Raw genomic sequence first — 26,125 nt, 5'->3', positions numbered from 1 at the left:
GTGTTGTATTCCAGTAGAGAAAGGAGACGGAGGCTGAGAGAACCATATGTAGACAACATCATGAGAATGGCCAGCTTGGAGGAAGAGTGCCAGGGGAAGGAGGAGCCTGGGGCATGAGGGCTGCTGCTAGGAGATGGGGAGAAGGGAGCATTGAGAGAATCTGGCTACATCCAGGCATGGAACCTGAAGAACAGGAGTAGAATTAACAACACCAAAAGCTCTTGTCCAGCTAAACAGAAAATAGCCTGCCACTCATTTCTGATCCCTCATCCAGGGATTTCACTCCTCCTAGAGACCTCAAGAAGGAGATAAAGCCCAGAACAGACCCCGAGACTTCTTAGCCCTACTTTAGCATTCTTGCAGCCCAATCCTGGGAACAAGGAGGCTTCCCCTTTCCATCTAGGAAGTATAGCACAGTCCTTCCTTCTGCTTCTCTCATGGTGTTCCTTGCAACCCTCACTTGGTTTTCTTACAGATACCACCTCTAGCCATTCTATGTCCAGCCTGCATGATCTGATTGGGCCCAAGTGGTTCTTTCAGAAGGAAATGACAAGAAAAGTTGGCTGACCTTCATGGACCAAGGCCTACAACCCCTGTGCACACGTAGACTCAGGAGGAATGAGTTGATCCTGTGCTGGAAGGAAGAAAGTTTCCCTTCTTCGGTGACTACTTAGGGGAACAGCAGGGGTTAATCTTTGCTGTGGGAAGGGATAGCTCGCACAACCCAGACATTGCCTGGGAGGGGCAAATTGATTTCCCTGTGGGGTCTTTTTGTTTGCTTTGTTGCTCAGAGATGTTCTTACGAGACAGGATGACGCCTGCCTGAAAATGAGGAGAGGGGCCTTGGGGTACTGCTTGGAAAGGGAGAATTGAGGTAATTCTGCCTATCAACAATGTGTTTGTGTTGGGGGGAGGGGAGTCTTACCTATTGCTAGATCACCTTGCCAAGAATTTACATCACAATCTGCTAGTGAGGGGACACCCAGCTCTTGTATTTTTCCATAGCCTCAAAATCTTAGCAAAGATAACCCAAACTATGTTCTTTTTCTGAGGTGGAATAACATGGCCATTGGCCAAATGATGGCATTAACCACATGGGGACCGAATCAACCATGCTGTTGGCTGAATGTTGTTATGCTCCTGCTACCTCTCCTAAAATCAGGGTGTTGGCCTTGGATAGTTATTGTAACAAGAGGCTCACCTAGCAGCTGGAGGATACATGAGATCCCTGTACATGCTAAATCTCTATTGTGATTCCATCGTTGTTGGCCAAGCTCACAATTTTGACTTCCCATGGCCTTTGCCGTAAGTCTGTATAGATAGTGACAGAGTACCCAGTCTGTCCTGGAAGCAATTTCCCCCCCCCCCTCTCTTACAAAAACAAATCAGCAATCTGGACAGAGTTTGGCTGATAGGTTTGCTCACAAGCTCATCCACATTTACTATATCACTAAGAAAATCAGCAGTGCGATCCTAAGCACAGTCACACCCTTCTAAATCTATTGGCTTATAACAGTCCAAATATGCTTAGGATTGCACAATAAAAGTGGGGTGTCAAGAAAGAATCATACAAATCTATTTATTCCTAAGTGGTAGATTCTGCATCAGTTTATTTAGCACAAATTTGATGGCCAATGTAAATTGCTTCTCAGTCATGGTAACTCTAAGCTTTGTAGAAGGGTTCCTCAATGCAAAACTGTGAAACTGGGTGGAGATTGGCTAATGCTCGGGTTACATTCTTGGGCATGGATTCCAGTTTTATCACTTTCTACATTCAGGCATCCAGAAATATGGCTACAAAGAGACAAAATATATCTATGGCTGCTTAACAGAACTGTGTTAAAAGACATCTGGTGCCCCACAGACTCGAAGCTAAGGAAATGGCCAGTTTGGTCCTCCTCCTAAGTAATAAGGGCACTGACAATTTGGAGAAAGTTCAGAGGAGAGTCAGTGAGGAGGAAGATGACTGGACTGGAATTTAAGACCTATGAGGTAACGTAAAAGAACCAGGCCAGGGAGTTAAAGAAAAAGGGGAGGGAAGATTAATAGCATGATAACTGTTTGCAAATAAATCAGAGGCTACTTTGAATTGGATGATAATTTGAAGGGCACTGAGCCTGGGACTGAGGAGATGAGTTTTTGCAGGAGGTGAAAATATTTAGTTCTAAACAAGTTTCTAAATATCAGCACAAGTGGGAGATCCCATTACCTGGCATCTAAACATTTTTGATACAAATACTTTGAAGGGTAGGATTGGGTCAGATTGCTCCTGTTGAGATGTGGGGCAATCTTGAAGTCTTTTCTTGCCTTAGCATGTTGTACCCGCTTTATTTTTGGGGGAAAGCAGGGACTCCTTGGAAAGGAGCTAGATACTGGGTTTTTTTGGTAGGCCCTTGTATATAGCCTGTCATTGCTACTAGGGCTGTTATCATTTTATTTCTAGCAGGATCCCTGTGCTATAACAGGCAGAAATTCAACAGGTGGGTTACCTACTTGCCGCCCTCTCTCCCACTGCTAAGTTAAGAGCGCTGTCCTTAATATTAGATGAGCGTTCTAGTTCCTTCTCTCTCCTTTATAGGGTGGTCTGCCTGAAGTACTCCCCCCCAGCCTCATTAGAGCTGATATGTTTCCTGTCCATCAAAACGCAGGCAGGCCTAGGGTCGCTGCAATTACTGTCTCCTCAGAGAACAAAAGCAAGCGCATTACATGTGCCTGCGGCTCAGCCAGCCAAAAGACCAATTAGTGTAACTGGCTGTGAACATCATGGCCAAATCTGGCTGCTTCTCTGAGGAACAGCTTCCTGCCAGACTGCTGTCCCCGAATGCAGCAGCCGGGGGTTGGGATGAAGGGGTGCCCTCAACTGCTCTTTGCTCTCCCTCTTCTGCCTTTCCCTGCTGCCTCCTCCAAACACGCATCCTTCATGTTCTCTTCAGGTTCATGATTGCCTGAGAAGATCCTGTCCAGGGATTCAGGTACTTGGACGAAGAGTACCTTTCTCTGGCAGGAAGGAAGCTGCTTCCCATCTTCCTTCCCCTGAGGGAATCTGTGATATGAGCCCCTGGATAGCAAAATGAGGCAGCCCCGTGGAATTAGGTCTATGGTTCTTCTTGCTGAGTAAACACTAATTCAGTGCCTCCGGGGTTATAACTTGTTCTCCACTTATGAAGGGGATGCCCTGGGGAAACAGGATAGTTGGTGATAATTGCAGGATGGGAAGTATGACAATGGTTCAAGGCCGCACATTAGAATATGGAGTTCTAAGGTGAAAGCTTTCTTTTATACTTCTTCCTCCTGCAGAATGCCCTCTACAAGTGTGGGGTGTCCCCAGATCTGAGAGGAAGAGAATGTCCCCTTCTGAAGTCTATTTTTTTTAAAAAAGACAATGGCACAAAAGTGATATAAAAGAAAAAAGAAGGATTATAGGGGGGGGAACCCCTTCTGCAGCATTCCCTTCATTAGCATTTTCAAGGCATTCTTCATAAAAGACAACAGTCCCCACCTCAAACACCCCAAATTCACAACTGATGGACTCTACTATTAATCCCTTTTTACAAAGCCACATATTCCATTTTACATATCTTGTCATTTCTAGACATTGACTATAGCTTTCAATATACCCACATTCAAAAGAAAACCAGTTACATGTTTTACAATCCAGCTGGATCAGGGCAGTTTGGCTCTCGTGCTTTTAGATCTGTCGGCTGCATTTGATGTGGTTGACCATGAGTTGCTAGCACACTGCCTTGACGGCTGGGAATGAGGGGGACAGGCTTGACTCCTTCCTCCAGAACCGGACACAGAGGGTGGCTGTGCGGGAGGAGTTGTCATGCGCCTTTGCACTCCCCTTTGGGGTGCCACAGGGAGTGATACTCTCTCCCATGCTTTTTAACATCTTGCAATTGGTTGAAAATGTGGCTGCTAGGGTCCTTACGAGGTCATCCTGTAGAACCCCGTGCTGAGGCAGATCCATTTGGTTACTGGTTAGCTTCCGGATCAGGTTCAAGGTTTTAGCTCTTACCTTTAAGGTCATCTGCGGCCTGGGCTCCACATATCTGAGGGAAGCTTGTCTCCTTATGCCCCCCACAGGACTCTCTGCTCAGCAGGTTTAAATCTGTTGGTTGTCCCTGTCCCCTGGGAGGTACAACTGGCCTCGGGGTACAACTGGGACCTTTTCAAGCCTGGCCCCAACCTGGTAGAACAAGCTCCCAGAAGAACTGAGGGCACTGATGGAGGTATCACAGCTCTGCAGGGGCTTCAAGATGGAGCTCTGCCTCCAGGCATTTATTTATTAGATGTTTGATTCTCCAGGCAATTTCAACATTTAAAAAAAATGGAATACATTTTTGGAGTAATTTCCCATATTTAGGATTTCTAGATCTATCCTTTGAATCTAAAACTCGGCCCATATCTCCAAAATCATTATATCTTCATCTTGAACGTCTAGCATGGTTAGAAAAAAATTCTAAAAAAATTAACTTTGACATTGTTTACAACATATATTGTTGCTAGCTCACACGCCTTGCCTTCCAGAAGACTCATTTTAAAAATTAAACATTTTCCTTCTGGATCTCTTAATTCTTCTATTAATTCTGTGAGTTGTTTATATAGCTGCACATTTTGTTTAGGACTGAAGCAAGAGATAGTTTACCTGATTTTTTATTATTTTAAAATATGTTCATGCTTCTTTATGTGGATTTCTTGTAGACATAAAATATCAGTGTTTTGCTTTTTAAGTTTGTTGAAATTTTTGAATGTTTTGAAGCAGAGTTCAGTCCATTAATATTTACTGACTAGAGGCAGAGCCTGTTGCACCCAGGAATACAATGGGTGCTAGCACATACACCTGCACAGAGATCTTCCAGGGTTCTGCCCCCCCCCCAACTCCCTGCTTGATCTTGAGATCCAGAATGGTACTGTGGTTAAAGAGTAGCAAACTCTAATCCCAAGAGCTGGGTTTGATTCCTGACTCCTCCTCCGTATGCAGCCAGCTGGGTTGCCAACTTCCAGGTGGGAGTCTGGAAAGCTTCAGGAAGATGAAAGAGAGAAAGACAGGTTGAAAGAGAGAAAGAACAAAAAGAAAGGGGGGAAGGAGGAGGGAAGGAGGCATCAGTTCTCCTGGAGAAAACAGCTGCTTTGGAGGGACACTGGCCCTCCTAACCTCACCCCCATACAACAGTGTCTACACAGATCACCACTGTCTCCACCGTGCCATCAAACCTCAGATCTTCCAAAGGACAGATGGGGCAGGCCGTGGACAGGTGGGCTACCAACTCCCTCCCACATCTTCCAAAGGGCAGGCCAGGAAAGCTACAGGGGGTAGGTAGGCTGCCACCTTCCTACACCACCCACATTTTACATTGGCTGCAAAGGGGTTTTTTCCTTCTCACCCCATCCTCCACATCTCCCAAAGGCTAGGCTGGGTGGAGAAGGCCACGGGGGTGCTGCCTCTATTCTGACCCACTCCCACATCTCTCAAAGGTGAGGCTGCTCTGGGAAGACCATAGCAGATGGGCTGCCTCCTTCCAACCTACCCCCACATCTCCCAAAGGTTGGGACAGTCAGGAAAGGCCATGGGGGGGGCTGCCTTCCCCCCCCACATCTCCCAAAGACTAGGCTGCTTGGGGAAGGCCATGGCAGTTAGGATGCTTCCTTCCAGCTCTCCCACATCTCCCAAAGGGTGGACCAGGCCAGGTAGGGAAGGCCATCAGGGCTGCCTCCTTCCCACCTACTCACATCTCCTAAAGGACAGGCTGGACAGTTAAGTCTGGGGGGGCTGCCTCCTTCCCATTTTCCCACATCTGAGGAGAGGGAGGGTGGTAGAAAGCAAAGAGAACTCTGATGGCCAGATGGGGAGGTGTTGTGAGCCCAGATCCTGTTAGGGAGGACTCCTCAGAGGAAAAGCCTTGCCAGGAGCATCCAGTTTCACCAAAGCTTCAGCTGGATGAGAGCTTAGCCTAGCCAGATGTTCAACAGGCAGAAAGCCCTGATCATCAGGAAGGAATGGAGCTACAGACAAACCAGGGCTTAGATTCCAAAGTTGTTGCAGGAGCTTCTCCTTCCTCTGCCCAGCCTCCAGCTGCAGCTCCCTGCCTTGTCAGCCCACCTGGCTCAAATAAGCCAATTAAGCAATGCCAGCTATATGCTGGAAGAGAACTCCAGTTTAAAAGGCAACACACCATGTTAGCAAGACAGTTGCTGACTGCAGAAGGCTGTGAGTCATCACAGAGTGAGGACTGAGAGGCTGCTGAAAGCTTATGTTGAGTCTGAGATGCCTGGGTTGTGGACATAACCTGTGACCTGCTCCTTCTGCTGATGCCTTTGGACTGCCTGCAGGAACCCCTGACTCAGTAGACTGAGTTAAGACATTCATCGCATTCTCTCTGTCCCTTGGCATTCTGTTTTTGAAATACTGATTCTCTCTGCCTCCCTGGCAGCTTGTCTGTGCTTCCTTCCAGCAGAGAGCTCAAACTTGAGACCAACACAGGACGCAAAGGAAGCAGCTGGCTTCCCTCCCTTGCCTGGGGGAGATGGAGGGTAGGAAGAGGCTCAGGATGGAGCAGCAGGACCTTTCAGAGAGGCCAGCACCTCTTCCGTGTGGCAAGCTTTGAGAAAAGGAAGAAGAGATCACATAAGCCCCATGATTGGACGTCATTGGAACAGTGCTCTCTTCCTATTGGCAGCACTCTCCCAGGGAGGGCCAATCAGGTAGGAGTGTGTTGTCTGCATGTAACTTCAACTTTATAATGTTTAGTGATGATAGTGATGATTACAAGTGGTATTTTCCAGTGTTATTTTATTTCTTTCTCTTGTAAAATCTGTCTCAAAAAGTCATTTTCCCTCTTTTCCTTATTATATTTGTCAGAACATCTTGAAAGATCTATACTTTCTTCCTGCTACTTTACATGGGGATTCTCTTTGCTTTCTAAATATTTTGTCTTTTGTTTTTCTATTAGTGAAGCAAAGCAGTATATCTCAAGGTATCTTATTCTTGAGTACAGATCTTGAATTCACTCTAAATAACTGGTCAATGTGGGGAAACTCTCTTTGTATATTCAAATAATCTTGGAGCAATTCCTGAAATCTTTCTTCCAAGTTTAACCTCCCCAAATCTTATGGTATGCTTCTAAAATGCAGATTAATAGATCTGTATTGGGTTTCCAAGATTTTGTTTCTTGTTCTTTTTTCTCAATTCAGGAATCTTGTTTTTTAAAATAAGTAACAATTTCTTTTTGCTTCTTTTTAATACTCAAAACTTCTTGTGTTTAGTCTTGTAGTTTTGCATTAATCTCTGACAGTCCCATTGGTAGATTCAAATGAGTAACCGTGTTGGTCTGAAGTAGCTCAATCAAATCAGAGTCCAGTAGCAACTTTAAGACCAATAAAGATTTATTCAAGGCGTGAGCTTTCGAGTCAGTCTGACTAAGAGTGCTTGCACTCGAAAACTCACACCTTGAATAAGTCCAGTTGATAATTCTTGATGTGCTTCTTGGATTTTCTTTTGAATTCTTTCTTTAGATTATTTGATGTTTTTTCTGGATGCTCTGAATGTGCTTCTGGTTTTCTTCCTCAAACTGTTGCATTGATTCCGTAGTATTTGCAACTGGGGTAGGCAAAAAAGAAAAAGGCTTTTTTTGGTTCAGGTTTGTTGGACCTGAACTTTTTGGGGGCATTTCTGAAAAATCTGCATATGGGTATAGTATTCAGATCCAGGATTTTTCAGGAATTCTGATTTTTTCAGATACAATAGATCAAAGAAAAATATTCTGACAAAAAAAAAAGCCACCTCCTGCGGTGGTACAAAAGGCTAACCCCAGGAACTGCATGCAGCAGGGAGGTTTTCCCAGCTGCATGCAGATCTAGCTGGGAGGGCTTGTCTTGTGGCACAGTTTAAATTACACCACAGGAGAAGCTGGCCCCAGGATCTGTGTGCAGCAGGAAGGTCTCTCCCTGCCACACTGGCTGGAAGCTCTCTGTTCCCACTGCACCAGATGATCCTGGGTTCGCTCTTCTTGCAGCTTGGTTTAAACTTAGATACCAGAGGAACCAGTCCCAGCTGAGGTGGCACACAGCTGGCAGCTCCCCCACCCCAAGCCAATGCTGGGTTAGCTGCCTTGCTCCTTTTGCAGCCCAGTCTAAACCAAGCTGCAAGGGAAACTAGTCCCAGCCTCAGCTGAGGTGCTGCAGAGCTCTCAGCTCCCACTTCTCCAGTTGATCCTGGGCTGGCTCTTCTGGCCACTTGGTTTAAAGTGAACAGCAAGAGGAGGCAGCCCCAGCTGAGGCAGCATGAAATTCTCAGCTCACACCGTCCCAACTGATCTTTGGTGTAGCTGAAAAACCCTAATAAAAGCCAGAATGTTCAGATTTTATTTGGGCGTAGCTATACTGGTAGTTGATCAGACTCTTAGTAAGATATTTTCCCAGCTCAGTTTATGCTGAATGCACACCTCTGTTCATGTTATCTTTCTGCCCAGTTCTTGGGGTGATAGTTGGTCTTCATCAGTTTCTTCTATTTTTATTTTTTTCAATGTGTTTTGTTTGCCATTATTCTTTTTGCTCTCCAGTTTCTAAAAAAATATTATACAAATTTTCCATATGCTATCTTGATATCCTTTTCTATGCACATTTTAATAATATAAAATGTTAAAATTGTAATCAAACTAGAATGAATAACCATTATAATAGTGAGAGATGCCTTAAATCTTTATATAAAAAGCTGTCACCTATAATAAACATTTGAAAGATGAAAAGAAATGAAAATTATAGCTTATTTCCTAATCATTTCATAATCAGCATTATATTACCAACAAATATTTTATGTCTACTATTAAGGTTTAGATTTAACAAGGAAAGGAGAGGGAGAAAATTTAAAAAAAAAAGGGAATTAGGGAGAGAAAAAGGGGAGGGAGATGAGAGGAAAAAAGGAAAATGAAAACAAGAACAGGAAAAATATTTTGTATTATTATTGATAATTCTGTCTGTGTCTGTCTGTCTGTCTCTCTCTGATTTTTGGGTCTTAAACTTCTATATTAATCTGTTGCACTTTACTTATAGAAAGCCAAGAAATAAAAAAGTGAAAGAAGTGAAATAAGTGAAAGAGGAGGGGGGCTTGTTCAGCAGCTGTATTTTTGTTTTTCAATATTATGATTCCTTCATCTGGAGAGGGAAAAAAACAGTTCAAATTCCAGAATCATTATTTTTATAAGATGGAAATTATCAGAGATCATACTCTGGTAAATATTAGCCATCTGTTTATTGAATCTGCCAAACTGCTCTTTTCTTGCTGTATCACACCAGAGCTGGAGCTTTGATCCCTTCAAATAAGCACCCTTCACCAGGCAAAGGGGAGGGGGACGGAGAGCAAGCAATTGATAGTCCACCGAGAAAATAATCCACAGCGAAGATAAAAATGTGTGCAGTGAGATAAAATGTATCTAGAAGGTACAAATGCAGGTTATTTCATCTGCTTCTAATGTTTCTGCTCTGTTTTAAGTTGAAGTTTTCTTGTAAGAAATAGCTAAATTAGGCACAGTTTTTTAGTTTATCTCTGCACTGTCACAAATCTCTCGTTAGTTCTCTGTGCGTTGTACATTATAGTCTTCTCCCCTCATACAACATCTTGATGTTCATGGCGGAGATCCCTTTGCAATAGGGATGACAGCCTCCTGGTGGGATGTGGGGATCCCCTGGAATTATAGCTCATCTCCAGGCAACAGAGATCAGTTCCCTTGGAGAAAGTGGCTGCATAGAAAGTGGTCTGTATGGCATTATATCCCTTCCCCAAACCTTGTCTTCAGTAGACTGTACCCCCAGGTCTCCAGGTTTTTACCAACTCAGAGTTGACAACCTTACCTTGCAAAGACCCAAATCTACTTTTGTTGTAGTTTCAGTCACTTAGGCCAAAGTGGGAATGCAGGTCCAGTCATGAGTTTTGTCAAGCTTCCGAAGCAGCAGAGAGAGGGATCAGATGCATACCTGAATCCTTTTCCTCTTAAGGTAGTTTCAGAGAATAGCTACATTGGTCTGCAGTAGAACAGCTAGATTCCAGTCCAGTTGCACCTGCGAGAACCCAAAAAATCTCATGTGTTTCTAAGGTGTGACTGGACTCAAGCCTAGCTTTTCTCATGGGATGCCTTTCAGCTGTTCTGAAGAGGCACACCAGATTATCAGTTGATTCAGGGCCTGAGAAACCTCTTCGGTTTTAGTTCCTGAGATTTAACTTTATGATCTCAGAATGCCTTGAATTTCACCCCTAGCTGGTTTCCTGCTCCTACACCCGGACTTCCCACTTCCCCAGATCCCCAGGCAAAAGCATAAAAAACTGGCAAAGGTGATCTAAAAACCTTTACAAGGCCACCTTTTTGATTGGGGGATTATGAAAGTCCTGTGTAGGATGGCTCACAGCCAGCTGGCCTCTTTCCCCTGTCTGTCAGGACTCCTTCATTACTGTGCCCTCTCATCTCTTGGCATGGTGGCATGCCGGGGGGGGGGGGATTAGTCACTGTGACCTTTGGGAAGGAAGAAACATTAGGCTGGCTGGATCCTGCTGCTTGCCTCTGGCTGTTGCTCACCCAGATGGGACACCCTTTCCTAGACCGCATCTCAGGCTTTCTCCCTCTTACTATCTACCTTGCATCTCACGGGCGCTTCTTCCTAAATACCACAGCACCTCTTGACTTAGGAAGTTTGATCTGTCATTCTTGTATCCCGATTGGCCCCTCCGACTGTCAGTCCGGGGCCAAGGGCTCCCGATTGGCCCCTTGGCCCATCTAGACTCGCTGGGGACGGGGCTGCCCAGGTCAGTCTTCAACCAGGGGGAGGCCAGAGCCCGTGGAGGGGGGAATGGCGGGAGGGCTGCCCGGGCCCGTGGGAAGTCAGAGTGCATGCTAGCGCCCAATTTATTTGGCAATACAATGGGCTTTAAATCTAGTTAAGAGCAATAAAACAAATGACCTAAAGATATCAAATTATTGTTGACTCTCCAAGAGGCCTGCAACATTTGCAGTCTTAACTTGCCACTTTATGGTTTGGGGGAGCTGAGCTAACCCTGAGAAGGCTATTCATATAATCACCCATTGCACCAGATGGCAGGAAGAAATGGAGCAGAGTCCCATGATGGGTTCTGATCATGGTCTAGGCAATTTATATGATTCTTGGCATCCTTGCTCTAGGCTATTCTGAGCTTTGTAGATTGATACCACTGCTTGAAATGGTGCTGCCCTGCATACATTCTTGTGTCTGTATTCTGGAACAGCCATATTTTCCAAACACCTTTTGCAGCCTGCTTCATGGGGGGTGCTTTTCAGTAATCTAATAAGGATGTTTCATGAGTGAACATGGCCAGATCCAATGGGTGTCCATTGCACAATCCCTCCTGAACCCTTTCCTCACTCGGGCGTCATCCTAAACTCCCTTCCAAGAAAAGTCTAGGAACTGTCATCAGCTTTTGATTCAGCAGGACTTCGGCTCAGTGGCAGAGCATCAGATTTGCATGTAGAAGGTCGCAGGTTCAATCCCTGACCTCTGCAGTTAAAAGGATCGGGTAGTATGTGTTACAAAAGAGCTCTGACTTAGATCCTGGATGGATGCTACCAATAAGAGTAGACAAAAATGATTTGAATAGACTGATATGCCTTAGTCAAAAGCAGCTTCATGTGTTCCCTGGTCTGGTTTGTAATTCAGTTTCTCATTCCTTCTTTCCTTCTCTGCCAGGCAAATGTACTACAACTTCAAGGAGTGGGTGTGGAGACTCCAATCTGAACCAGATGCCGTGGGTGTCTATGCTTCTCTTTCAGCCCCAAGTACTGTCTTACATTTTGGGACTGGCACTTCACAGTGAATGGGCTTGGAGGATGAATGATTGACAGGACAGCTTAGTGAGCTTGTCTAGCTGAGCACCTGTGCCTGTCAGTGTGTCGTAGTGACGTGCTGGGGTCAGCCCACCAACTCAGCAGGGCAGGACGGGAGGCAGGAAGAGGAACCTTGCTTGCTGTAGGCCAATGGGGGCCGGAAGCTCAACTGGAAATGCTGAGAGCCCTCCAGCTGAGAGTGAGCCGGCTCTTGCAGCACAGGTACCACAACAGCTCTCTGTCCTCTTCTTAGCAGTGTTGCTGTCCTAGCTTGCTACAGCCCCACTGGCTACTGTGTCGTTCACTTTGGGAAGGCCAGGGACTAATGCTATGAGACTGCAGGGGGAAGAGTGAGCTCAGGGGGACTGAGATGGAATCCTTTTGGCAGGCAGGGGAACTATGTATAAGAGAGGAGCAGCCAACTGACCGGGGTTGGGTAGAGCAGAGGCATTATGCATGAATCATTGTGGTTAGGTCTATCAGGGAGGATTGCAGAATGGCAAGACTGACTGGTCTCTCCTGGCCTGAATCAGTGGCAGAGCTGGTCCTGGCTAGACACTCCTTACAGAGCCTCTTGACTTGTGCACACACTCACACCGGTGGCCTCACACTTCCTTTGGCTCTCCAGCTCGGCTCGCCTCTGTGACACACACATGTTCTCTTGTCCCTGAAGCTCTGGAATGTGTCCTTGGCTGAAGCTCAGCCTGGCCATGAGGAGAGTGAAAAGCATCTGCAAGCCGCCCTGCAACTCCTGCTTCTCCTCCTAATGAATCCTGGTTAGCAGATGGACTGCAGAGATGGTTGCCCCACCCCTCTCCTGCTCCCCACCAGGGCTGAGGGCCCCCTGAATTATGCTGAGGAGGACTGCTGCTGAGGGCTTTGGACAGTGGGGGTTTTTCCTGCACCTTTGGGTTACCAGCCGCACAAGCGCTTTCCCTGCCCCAGTTGCATATATAATGCGCTCCCTGTTTCTCCAAGCTGGCTGGCTGACAGGCAGAGGATGGAATATGAACAGAAGAGTTCTTTGTGCAGAAGGGAATCCCAGAAGGTGTATGAGATGGACTAATGCCTGATTCCAGCAGCACCACTACCTTAATGGGTCCAATGATTTTTCTGAAACTAAGCCCCCACCCCAATGTCCTTACCACCTTCCTGTGGGGATGCAGGAGGCTTTACTTGGGTTTCCCTACTGCTCACTGGGTACTTCTGGCAACAGAGAAGCCACCCCTCTATTAGTTTCAAGGAGGCCCAGCAGGGAGTGCAGTGTGTACAGCACAAGTCTTGGGGCAACGCAGGGCAGGCTGGGCAGAGAAGAATGGCATGGGTCCCACCACAGGGCTAGGATGATGGGGCATGGGAGTTGCAGACGGCAGCAAGGACTTTATAGAGAGACATTTCAGTTTCACGTAAGCATGTCGGACTCAGATAAAATGCCTCTTTATTATATCAAAATGTTTTGATGAACTTCTAAGCACAATATATTTTGACCTGGCAGAGTGACTCTGGCTGCCCACCTGTTCTATGTTTTTCTCTTCCAATACATCTAGAGTCTCTGAATGCCTGTGCAGCACTGTCCCTTTTTTTGTCTGTGTGGTGTTTCTTGGAGCTCTGTCAAGTTTTGCTTAGGCCTCCTACTCATAACTAGTTTCTGATGATAGCATTAATATTAGTGCTACGCTATCAGGATTGTTGACTCCTGTTGGGAATGTTGGCAGGAGCCGCATCGGCAGTTACAAAGCCCTGTTTGATGAGAACATATTCTCAGCTGGTGAAATTCAATAGATATATGGCCATATGCTAGCCCTGATTGCACCACCATTGGTGTTAACTTTTGTAAGGGACAATGTTGATGATTAGCATCTCTGAATCGCAGATTATGTGTCCCGGCTGCTAATGCTATTGCTGTAAGCTGGGTGAACATCTCTAATTTACTTCTTCAATATTTTCTCAGTTTCTCTGGCAGCACTCATTTGAATAATAAATTATGCATATCACCTCAGCAGGGTGTAAGAAGGCCTTCTGCAAGACAGTTTTCCTCTCAGGGCAGCTTTGCACTCAATGTGTCCCTGTCATGCCTAGCATATTATCCCTCGGCCAGCCAGTCCCTCTCAAGGAAGAGCGCTCCTTGACTTCCTTTAGGACATCCATCCCCACCCTGACCCATGTGTGTCACCTTGCTCCTGCTTCTACTGAAAGCAGCAGTGTACCAGGAACCCAGGATAGGACCAAGCTGTCAGAGCCCCTAAGATGTGGCATGAGATTATTATTAGAAGGATGGGGCTGTGGAGATGCAGGCTGCTTGGCATGACAGCACTTCACTGAGTATAATGATATCCTGATATGGGAGGGAAGGCTCCTCTGGCTGCTGGTCACAGGCCTCTTTACGTCCTGCTCCATCTGTGCAGGTATGGTCTTGGCCATCCTGTTGGACACCCTCTCCTTCACTCTGTGCACTTTGAGTAGCCTATTAATTGTCCCAGCACTCCTACGTTTGTCATCAAGGCTGGCAATCCATGCAGGTTCCAAGCATAACAGAATAGCTTTGGAATATATTCCATAAACAAAGTAAGCCTGGGGACTTGAAAGCTTAATATTTGGTCACTACCGGCCTGTCTTCACAAGCAATGGCTGCAAATTTGCCAAAAGAAATATGAAACGTAATCTACAGAATGGCATGTATTATATCTAAAAAATGTTTGTAGATTAATAAAAGTGCATTCATGAGAATTTTAATTTCTACCTATGTGTGCACAGATCAAAGGATGTAAATAGTTGAGGAGGGCAGTAATACATGTTCATGTCTTTGTAATTCACATTAAGTTTAGTTTTTTAGACCAACGATGCAGGATTTGGCTATGTTGGTTCTTGTGAATTTGGGTCTCTCACTGGTTTGGCTGTCTCAATGTTATTCATTGCCATAGCTAGAAATACAGGGTTCGGTAGATGAAATGTATAGTGCTTCTTTGTTCCAGATCTAGAGAGAGCTCACAACTGCCTTTCTTTCCTCTCCCCACAACAGACACCCTTTGAGAGCTCTGACAGGACTGCTCTGCGAGAACAGCTCAAATAGGACCATGACTAGCCCAAGGTCTCCCATCTGACTGCATGTGGAGGAGCAGGGAATCAAACCCGGCTCTCCAGATTAGAAGCCACCACTCTTAACCACTACACCAAGGTGGCTCAAATAAAATAATATCAAAATAAATATTTACTATATAGTGTACACAATAGCAAAGTTAAATACATAGGTCCTGAATATCAGACTAAAAGCTCTACATAAGATGTAATACTTTCACATGCAAAGTTGATGAACGTGTCAAATAACCATCATAAGTCCATACACGTTTTGGCTTCAAGGGTGGTCAATAATACAATAATAATGACCTTGGTGGTCAATAATACAAACATTCAAAAAGACATACATTCAGAAAATATACATTAATCCTAACCAGGTGTTGCTTTCTCACATATTATGGGGTATGGTGTAAATTTACCAAATAGGCCATGGATCTCTTCACATGGTACCTTCATTCACACAAAAAATCTTCATTAATTTCATAATCTGATATACCATTTCCAGTGTTTCTGGAGGTGTGGGGCATCAGCCTGAATATCAGACTAAAAGCTGCTGTAAAGCCATTAGGTGGATATTCAGGCCCTGTGTGCTTTTAACTTTGCTATCGGGTACCCCATGTAATAAATATTTATTTTGATGATATTGTTTTATTTGATGTAGTGTGACCTTTGTTAGTAGTTGTAGCATATTTCAGGTTAAGTTTGTTTCCCCTTTTTCTTTGTTCTAGCCCTGACCAGGGAGTAATGGTTGCTTTCCCCTTCTCCCATGAATCATACTTTGTCTAGACTCCTTATGCCTGCATGGTAGTCCTGGATGAGAGGAAGGAGATGAAACTAGCTTTCCAGAATCTTGCAAAGCAAAGGTCATGTACCTTAAAGTATCAACCAGGCACAAAGGTACCCTCAGAAACAAGTCGCTGAAGGTTTCACTTCCATGTGCACCTGGTGCCTTTCTGGAAAGGTCAAGTTATATCTTCGGCAGCTTTTGCTATTACCTGGCTCAGCGGTGGTGTCTCCCTTCATCCTAATGATCCAATCAGAGCTGGCCCCTCCCCATCCTCTCTTTTGAGTGCAGCTGATAGGCTCCTGGCCAAGCAGCTTTTTCTTTCTATTACTTTGAAGAGGGCTTCAGTGGGCAGCTGATGACAGCCCAGCCGCACCGGCTTAATGAACTGGGACAGCAGCTGCAGATGGCGATGAAAGCCAAGCGAGGCATGCACCTTCTCCTTGGCTGTGGTTTCACACAGGGATCAGCAGACAGTTGCATGTGACAGACAAGGAAGGTAGGGGGTGGGTGGAAATACTGAGGCTAATGTTCCTTGGGGGAAGCACACTGAATTAAGAGCTGGGGTACCCAGGCACCTCTTCAGCAACCATGATACTCTTATAAAATAAATACAACATCTCTGGGACTCAGCGCCCCCTCCCATGATACTGGGCACTTACCGCTTGCCACTTTACTACAGGGGAGCCCTCATTTGAAGCAAATTTCATTGTCCACCTGCAGGAAAACTCCAGACACAAAGAATTTAATGGCAAAGTGAGATGCAAAGGCATGGACACTGATGGTGAATGATAATATAAAAAGGATCACATGAGATGCTGCTATAAATGTCCTTGTTGTATATATTTAACAAACAGTATCCTGTTTGCAAGATGGAGCTCTTCCACCAGGCATTAAATTGAGGCCAGGCCAAGGAAGATCAGGTCCCTCCCTGCAGAAGCCCCACGTGCCGGACATCTGGGCAGGGACTACCTCTCCCGAGGGTGGTGGTGCGTTGTTGTCATTAGACATGGAGGGGGTGGAGCGAGGTTATAGACTGAATTGTGCTGTCAATACTGTTGTAATTTTATGCGTTTTATGGATTTTACTGTATACCGCCATGAGCAGGCAGGGCCTGGGAGTGACGGTCAATAAAAGCTAATATAAACAAATAAATAAAAGTCAGGGCTATCATATTGCAGAACATGACAAAAGGAAACATGTCAACATTATGATGATCGTATGCAGCAATATTTATTGGTTCTTATAGACAGGGTAGCCAACCTCCAGTTGGTACCTGGTGACCTGCTGTTACAATTTTTCTCTAGAAGACAGAGACCAGTTCCCATGGAGGAAATGGCTGCTTTGGAGGGTAAGCTGGTGCTATACCCTGCTGATGTTCCTCTTCTCCCCCATGGAGGAAATGGCTGCTTTGGAGGGTAAGCTGGTGCTATACCCTGCTGATGTTCCTCTTCTCCCCCACACCCCACCATTCCTAGGCTTTACCCCCAAAATCTCCAGGTATTTCCCAACCCAGAGTTGGCAACCCTAAAGATCCTTTTATATCTGAACACATCAACATCAGGCATGGGGATGTGATCTCATTGTGAGCTTTCTCCCCCAATCTTGTCTCATGCAAATCACCCTGTTCTGTTAGTCAAAACACAAACACCATGTTCCCTTTTCGGAAGTGTGATCTTCCTTTAATTATCTTCCTGGTAAATTCTTACTGCCCAAATTAATAAGCTTCTTCCTCAAGGGCAAATTGCTTTCAAAACTTCCTTGTGAATTATGAATCATGCACTGAGAAATAAGCATCCTGAGCATTCATGCCTGTTTGCATTGCACATAAACCTGTTGAATGGTGCCTGCTTCTAAATAGTTGATTATACCAAAATAATCCAGGGGAACATAGCAATGGTTAGCCAGAAGTTATATGAATATGTGGGTCACAGTCCCCAGTCCCTACTTACTTCTTTTATGAAATCTGCTATGGAATTGCTTGTGTCTTTTGGGATATATTATAAGTGCTCCAAGGTTTTGGGAATTTGTGCTATGGCTGGAGAAATTGTACAGTCAACATAATATGCTACATGATAAGTATACATTAAGCTAAATTTGGCCACCTCATGAGAAGGAAGGACTCCCTGGAGAAGAGCCTAATGCTGGGAGTAATTGAGGGCAAAAGAAGAAGGGGATGACAGAGAATGAGGTGGCTGGACGGAGTCACTGAATCAGTCAGTGCAAACTTAAATGGACTCCGGGGAATGGTAGAGGACAGGAAGGCCTGGAGGATCATTGTCCATGGGGTTGCGATGGGTCGGACACGACTTCACAACTATATGCTGGAAGGTTTAATTCCCCCATTGAAAACAGGAGTGCATATATCTTGAAGAAATGTACACCTTCAGTGGTCATTCCTAAGCAGCCACAGCAGTACTACCAACTTTCATTTCTCAATTTCTGTCAGGAAAACATGGGGGAGAGGGGTTTGGTCCCTTTCCAGGGCTGTTTCGGCCTGTGACGGAGGACTCATTGGGGCTAAGCCTAGCAGCAAAAAGAAGAATAAGAATAAGAATTGGTTCTTATATGCCACTTTTCTCTACCCGAAGGAGTCTCAAAGTGGCTTACAGTCGCCTTCCCTTTCCTCTCCCCACAACAGACACCCTGAGAGGGAGGTGAGGCTGAGAGAGCCCTGATATCACTGCTTGGTCAGAACAGCTTTATCAGCACCATGGCGAGGCCAAGGTTACCCAGCTGGCTGCATGTGAGGGAGTGCAGAATGAAACCCAGCTTGTCAGATTAGAAGTCTGCACACCTAACCACTACACCAAACTGGCCCAGCAACCACTGGCATGGGATTGTCAGCTCTAGGCTGGGAAATACTTGGAGATTTAGGAGGTGGAGCCCAAGGAAGGTAGGGTTTAGGAAAGGGAGGGACATCAAATGGGGTGTAATACCATTTTATCTGGGTGAACTGCTCTGTCACTGGATATCCATTGTAATCTTAGGTGATTTCCAGACACCATCTGGAAATTGCCAACTTCTTATCTCCTGACTTTCATAACTCCCTGGGCATGGGTGTTTGCTGCTCTTTAATAGCCCCTCCCCCCAATAAAAAGACTGTGGGGTAGTGATTCGTTTCAGACTATGAGCTGGGAGGCTCAGGTTTGAATCTGCTCTGAAAACTCATCTACAGCCTAACTTACCTCACAGGGTTGTTGTGAAGGTAAAATGGATGTGAAGAGTATGGTGTAAACTGCTTTGGGTCCCCCTAGTGGAGAAAGCGGGAATATAAATGAAGAAAATAAATACAGCTGAAGAGGAAGTGGCAGATAAACGGTAGGTTGGTGGGTGGGTGTTAAAAAGAGAAGGAAGCAAGGAAAGGTGAAGATATGAGGGCTGACAGGAAGACATGAGGGAATAGAATTGGGAGAGGATAGGAAGGTGCTCCCCCAGTCCTTGCAAGTTCCTTACTGTGCAGCTGGAACCAGTGCAACTGGCACTAGGCAACTTGGCCAGAGTTTCCCTGGAAAAGGCTGCCAGGGGGTAGAAAAAAGGAAAGGGGAGAGCTGGAAGCATGGAACGGGGAGAAGCCATATGGGTCTTACAAAGAAGGGAAAGAGGGAATGGAGGGGGAATAAAATGTGCTCCCATAAGTCTTTGTATGCGGGTGAAGGAGGAGAGTGCAAAAGTTGGCTTGAAACTCAACATCAAGAAAACAAAGATCATGGCATCCGGCCCTCTCAATTCCTGGCAAATAGATGGGGAAGAAATGGAGATAGTGACAGATTTTATTTTCCTGGGCTCCAAGATCACTGCAGATGGGGACTGCAGCAAAGAAATTAAAAGACGCTTGCTCCTGGGGAGGAAAGCTATGGCAAATCTAGACAGCATCCTAAAAAGCAGAGATATCACCCTGCCAACAAAAGTGCGTTTAGTCAAGGCTATGGTCTTCCCAGTTGCAATGTATGGCTGTGAAAGTTGGACCATAAGAAAGGCCGAGCGTCAAAGAATTGAGGCTTTTGAACTCTGGTGCTGGAGAAGACTCTTGCGAGTCTCTTGGACTGCAAGGCGAACAAACCGGTCAGTCCTAGAGGAGATCAACCCTGACTGCTCTTTAGAAGGCCAGATCCTGAAGATGAAACTCAAATACTTTGGGCACCTCATGAGAAGGAAGGACTCCCTGGAGAAGAGCCTAATGTTGGGAGCGATTGAGGGCAAAAGAAGAAGGAGACGACAGAGAATGAGGTGGCTGGATGGAGTCACTGAAGCAGTAGGTGCAAACTTAAATGGACTCCGGGGAATGGTAGAGGACAGGAAGGCCTGGAGGATCATTGTCCATGGGGTCGCGATGGGCCGGACACGACTTCGCACATAACAACAACAACAAAGTCTTTGTAGTGCCCCACTTGCTTTATGTGTATCTAACTATGTTCTTTTAAATATACAGTTATTGCATGGAAGAGTGAATGGTTCTGTGCCAAAGTTCAAGAAGTCTTGCTTATCTGCTACTACCAATGAGGTATTTGATTATTCTGTATGGAAGAAGGCCAATAGGTTCCACAATAAGCCAGGTTAATATACTTCCAAGGGTTTTAGAGTCTGTCTTTTCATACTTCTTTTAATACCAGGACGTCTGGTCAGCCTGTTTATTAGGTGATGGCCCTCAGAACAAGGTCTCACTACCATGTGAACTGAGGATTCTTCTTTTCTGGTAGAAGGGGCTGCTGCCTTACTTCCAAATCCCTTCCTTACTCTTTCTTTATTCTTTTTCAAATTTCCTTCTTTTGCTATCTTGACTCACTCCTTCCCCACTCTTTCCTTCATTTTCACATCCCTCCCTCCCTCTTTCTTCGTCCTGCACCCTTCCCTCTTGATGTAACTTGGTGTAGTGGTTAAGAGTGGCAGCTTCTAATCTGGTGAGCCAGGTCTGGTTCCTCGGTCCTCCATGGGCAGCCAGTTGAGGGGCCTTGGGCTAGTCACAGTCTTGATATGGCTGCTCTCACGGAGCTCTCCCAGCTACACCTACCTCACAGGGTGCCTATTGTGGGGAGAGGAAGGAAAGGCGATAGTAAGCCACTTTGAAACTCCTTTGGATAGTGAAAAGCAGGGTATAAAAACCAACCTTCTTCTTCCCACTTCTCTGTACTAAAAGCAAAGGGAGGTTGCAGTGCTGGTGGGGTGAAGAAGAGGGGCTTATGTAGTCCAGGCAGAAGTTAAAGAATGCCTGAGCTTGCAGCTCGGCTTTTATTTTCATTGGGGATAGATTTAAGAGTGCTAAAACAACAAGAATACAAAACACAAAACAGTGCTTTCCCACAACTATAGTCCTAGTGCCAGCAGCAAGGAAGTGAGGGGAGAAGGACCCTCCCTCTGATGTGAAAGGAGGGATGAGGAGCGTGGAGACTTTACGTTCCCATCATCTTCAGGTGGGAAACCAGCTCCACCCTCTTGGCACCTGCCATGTGCAGAATAGCTTTTCAAAAGTAGACCAGATAAAATCTGCTGGCTTCAATGTACTAGAGTCCCCAGTTTTGGAAATGTTTAAGGCCATCCACCATAGAGCTGAGGAGGAGACACAGCTGATGCTTGGGCAATTGGGCTGTTATTTGGGCATTTTCCTGGCCTGCTACAGAAATCAGAATCTTGTATTCTCTCTGCATGCCATTTAATTGAAAACATATTCATAAAGAGATGTGGGGCAGGGTTGCCACCTGGAGGTCTCCCATTACTACAATCAGTCTCTAGGAGGCCAGGACCAGCTCTGCAGGAGAAAAGGGTCCACCCTCCGAGGGTGGACTCCATGGCACTATACCCTGCAGAGACCCCCACCCCTCCCTGAGCTCTGCCAGCCCCAAAATCTATTTCCCAGCCCAGAGTTGGCAACCCTAGTGTGGGGGAGGGATGCCCTCCATAGCAGCCATTTTGCGATGGGGCCCACTCCTCTTTCTCAGAATTACAACTGTTCCTGCAGGCTCAGCAGGGTTGAGACCCCCAGGATGGCTGGGCTGTAGAGTAGATCTTCTCAGCCATCATATGCTAGTTAGTGACGTTGAGAAGTTCCCGGGCAGGAATAACACAATAGGGGCAACCGTGGGGAGCATGTGGGGCCCTGCTGGAGGGCTCACCACTGACCAGTCCTGCCTCTTTCTGCTGTTGTCATCTCTCTGCCATATGCACTGGTCTCTCCTCTTCCTCGGGCTGGGATAGTGGCTGAGTAGCAGTGAGGAGGAGGAGGAGGAGCCTTTATGCTCTTTTTTGCCACTCTATGTTGCCACCTAGCTGTGGAAGGCACAGGTACAGAATGGGGAGTGGAAGCTCCTTGAAGGGCATCAAGTTGTAGCTGATCTATGGCGAATCTGTAGGGCTTTCAGGGCAAGAGATGTCCAGAGGTGATTTACCATTGCTTGCCTCTGTGTAGCACCTCTGCCCTTTCTTGGGGGTCTCCCATCTGAGTACAAACCAGGGCTGACCTTATTTAACGTCTGGGATCTCACAAGATCATGCTGCCATCCATGTCAGGGCAACGGTCTGTCTTGAGGGACCTTAAAAATATGGAGCCAGCACTAATTCAGTGTTTTTGGCGCAATCAAGGCAGATATTGACTGGTCAGGTTTTTAGGGCTGGGGTCACTAACTTCCCCCAGTTCTGCATATGTGTGTGTGGAAGAGAGAAGGGGGCGTGTGCGTGTGCATGTGCGCATGCCAGTACTGAATTAAAGTACAATATGCTGTATGCTGAACTGTACATGGGAGCTCACCTACATTTCCTAGTGCCATGTCTGTGCCATGCCTCCTTTTCCTTTCTGCACAATAGAGGTCAATTCATACAGAGGCAGGGACCCCGCTCTGGTAATCATATGCTGCAGAATAACTTGGGTGGTCATTCAGTTCTTCATAATGTGTATGTACTTTGAATGCCTCCACAATGGTGAATATGGTAATTATTCCCAGGCTGCGTGCCAAGAAAATTGCTAACCATGTTCTGAACAGGGGGAATGCTGAAGGAGTCCTGATTGAAAAGCATACCCTCCGTATAGAGGTACACTTGGATTTATCATGCAGCCAGAGAGGTGATCATTTGACTAGACCACAAAGTTGCCAACCTCCAGGTGGGACTGGAGTTCTCCCAGAATGACAGCCAATGTCCAGATAACATAGACCAGCTCCCCTCGAGGATATCCCGGCTTGTGAGGATGGTCTACTCCCAGGGTAGTCAAACTGCGGCCCTTCAGATGTCCATGGACTACAGTTTGCATGAGCGAATGCTGGCAAGGGCTCATGGGATTTGTAGTCCATGGACATCTGGAGGGCCGCAGTTTGACTACCCCTGCTCTATGGCATCACATCACTGCTGAGCAGTCTTTCCTCTCCAAACACTCCCACAGTCTGTCCACAAATCCTCAAGAACTTCCTAGCCTGTACTTGGCAACTGGTAGGCCCAGTGCTGTAGTTTGCATTGTGCAAGAGCCCTTCCCTCCCTGGTGAGGGACAGTGTTGTCGACTCCTCTGGATCCTGTCTCTTGCCCATGCAGGTGATATTTCTCCCCTTCTTTGGCTGTGCTGGGGCTGCCTTGGCAATAGTAAGATCGGCAAGAACACCTGGGAAGGATCGCCATCTGTCAGGTGTTGTCCAAGCCAATTCACTGGGCATAAAGGGAGCAGAATTTCATCAAGGAAGTACTACCTTCCTTTACTGCAGATTGGGACAATATTTCTGCCTGGAAAAATGCACGTTGGACATCAGGCATGTTGAGTGCATGTGAGGCATAGCATTGTATGTCCACATACAGGAAACCCCTTCTTAATTATTTCTTCCTCGATCATGTATACAGTCATCACATGCAATAAACGATGTGCAGCTTACATCCTTTTCCTATACAAAAAGCGGTAGGAAATAGATAACCTATGAGACGGATGTTAAGTATCACTTGTCTGGAGGTCTGAGAGCGATGGCAAGGGACATTAGCTGCCCAGCACGTTTTTGTTGCTGTGGTGAAGGAAGGATTATATAATTAATATTCCTGTTCGGACGTGCTAAATTGTGTTGGGCCCGGTCTCCTAATCTCTGTGCGTTTTCTTGCATCAGTGCATTTTTTTTATCCACCCCCTCCCATGAGCAGCCCTGTGTGGCTGTGTCCCAGAGGAGAGGAGAGACGGAGCCATTATAATAGGCTTTTTGAGGCCAAACAGGCAGACAACTTTAATTACACAGATTGCAGTACAATATATTCCAACTAACTGCCAGCTATTTCCCTAAGTACCCATGATCTCATGGACTGCTACAAAACCTGGGATGGATTATGCTGGAAGTGTTACTCTTTGATCTCTACATTGGCTTGGATCATGGGGGAAAAAAACCTTCATAAACATTATACTGAGTCAGTGCTGCATCAGGTCCCAAAATAACTCAGCAGTGCCTAACCCAACAACCCAGGGAAACCCTCTTCCCTTCCCCCAGTACATACGGGAAGATAGATTCCAGCTCCATGGTTTGAGATGGCAGCCAGCATTCAAAATGAAGGTGAAGCATAGAGAGGACAGGGGAAGCTAATCAGGCTTTTTAGTTAATCATCCTCCATATAATAATGGGCAAACCTCCATCAAAGGTGTCCCAGCTGACATAGCTTCCTACAGCTCACAAGGTTTTCCTTCACACGGATCTTCCCTCCCATATGATTCATTGCAAATAGCTTCTTAACCCAGGCAAAAGTGATAACCTAGTGGACAAAATAAGTATGCAAAAACATATCTCGCTGTCAAGAAGCATACAGTATGACATTGCGAGAGCCGTTGGGGAAATGAATACCCTATTTCACTCTAAAGGTAAAGGTATCCTCTGTGCAAGCACCGAGTCATGTCTGACCCTTGGGGTGATGCCCTCTAGCGTTTTCTTGGCACACTCAATACAGGGTGGTTTGCCAGTGCCTTCCCCAGTCATTACCGTTTTATCCCCCAGCAAACTGGGTACTTATTTTACCGACCTCGGAAGGATGGAAGGCTGAGTCAACCTTGAGCCGGCTGCTGGGATCAAATTCCCAGCCTCATGGTCAGAGCTTCAGGCAGCATGTTGGCTGCCTTACCACCCTGCACCACAAGAGGTAAGACAACTTTAAATGCATAAATCATTTATGAAGGTAGCCAGCTGGGGAGTGGGAGGTATCCAGTGTTTTGCAGAAATCAGGCAGAAATGGTGGGTGTACGCTCTCTGCAAGGATCTCTTGGCTTTCAGGGACCAACTCCATTCCCTTGAGGCTAGGGCTGGGGGTTGACAACATGGAGAAGCTTTGATCAGGCAGGGTTTCCAATGGAAGAGCCACTTAAGTAGGAAATCTCTTTAGGCTGAAGGGTCCTCTTCCAGCCTATGGTAGGATACCATCCATTGTTGGATTGGACACAGTTGGCCAACTTTTGAATGCACATTCCAAAGCAAAATTATCTTTGGTTGTCTGAGTCTAGTAACTTTATTCACAAAGTTAGCCCTATTGCCTGCTAGAATATCATGTTAAGAGGACAAGAAGTTGACACACCGCCACCCACATTTCTATAATGATCATGTATAAGGAATGTATTTAAGATCTCACTGGGAGCCCATGGCCCTCAGAGGGGCAGCTATACCCTGCTATTAGTAACTCAAAAGTGGAAAGTCATTAAATATTAAGGAATGTATAACTAAAATGATGGAAAGGTAGTGAAAAAGAGCAAACATACAGTTTTACAACCTGAACCTAAAACACTGACGATAGGACTGTTGCAATTAATGTTTAGATAGGCTTGAGAACTTAGTAACAGATTGTTTTGGGAGGGTGAAGGTAATTTAAGGAAAAAATTAATTGCTTGGATTTTCTAGACATACCAATTTTGCCTTTGGTAAGCAATTGTAACAGTTTTTATATTGTTTGTCTTGCAATTGCCTGTGATCAAATAGGTGTTTGAAGCAATTCAAAAACATGTTTGATCAGAGGCAGCAGTAGAACAACAAAAAAGTATTCATTATGGGAAGCAATGCTTCTCTGGAACTGCTTCCAGCTGTCTTAAAAACTGTCTCCAACCATTATTTCCTCAGCTGATGTCTCTAAAAGGAGGTAGAGGCTGCCTTCTTGCGTTATAATCAGTCACAATGATGCCGTTTCTGTTTTGAAACCTGAATCTTCGTAACTTAATAGACAATCTCATCACGAATCACATTACTCCCTTCATTCATAGTCGTTCAGGATATTTATATTTAGTCTCACCTCATGTCTCAGCTGCCTGGGGCTGAGGTTCTAACTCCATAACAGGTTGCCAGTGTCCCCCCATGTCTGCCATGGGTTCTGTCTTCTAGTCATGTGCTGAAAGTTCCACACTGGGAACTGAATCTCCAGCTCCAGATGCCCAACTTGTATGAAGGTTCTAGAACACTGGTCCCCAACCTCTGGTCTGCGGACAGGGACCGGTCC

General features: G+C 45.8%; 1 protein-coding gene across 1 annotated transcript in view; it reads left to right on the top strand.

Annotated features, from left to right (window-relative positions):
• The first annotated feature begins 834 nt into the window (after nt 1–834).
• The window catches only part of GOLGA7B (golgin A7 family member B), a 49,518-nt gene continuing 24,227 nt past the window's right edge, over nt 835–26,125 (top strand). Inside the window, exons 1-3 of the mRNA XM_077349423.1 lie at nt 835–874; nt 6,435–6,705; nt 11,710–12,068. Coding sequence (XP_077205538.1) covers nt 11,997–12,068 — 72 coding nt within the window. The 5' untranslated portion in view covers nt 835–874; nt 6,435–6,705; nt 11,710–11,996. The remainder of the gene's footprint in view (nt 875–6,434; nt 6,706–11,709; nt 12,069–26,125) is intronic.

Source organism: Paroedura picta, chromosome 8 (genome assembly GCF_049243985.1).
Source record: "Paroedura picta isolate Pp20150507F chromosome 8, Ppicta_v3.0, whole genome shotgun sequence".
Classification (NCBI taxonomy): Eukaryota; Metazoa; Chordata; class Lepidosauria; order Squamata; family Gekkonidae; genus Paroedura; species Paroedura picta.
This window is presented reverse-complemented; position numbering and strand designations above follow the sequence as displayed.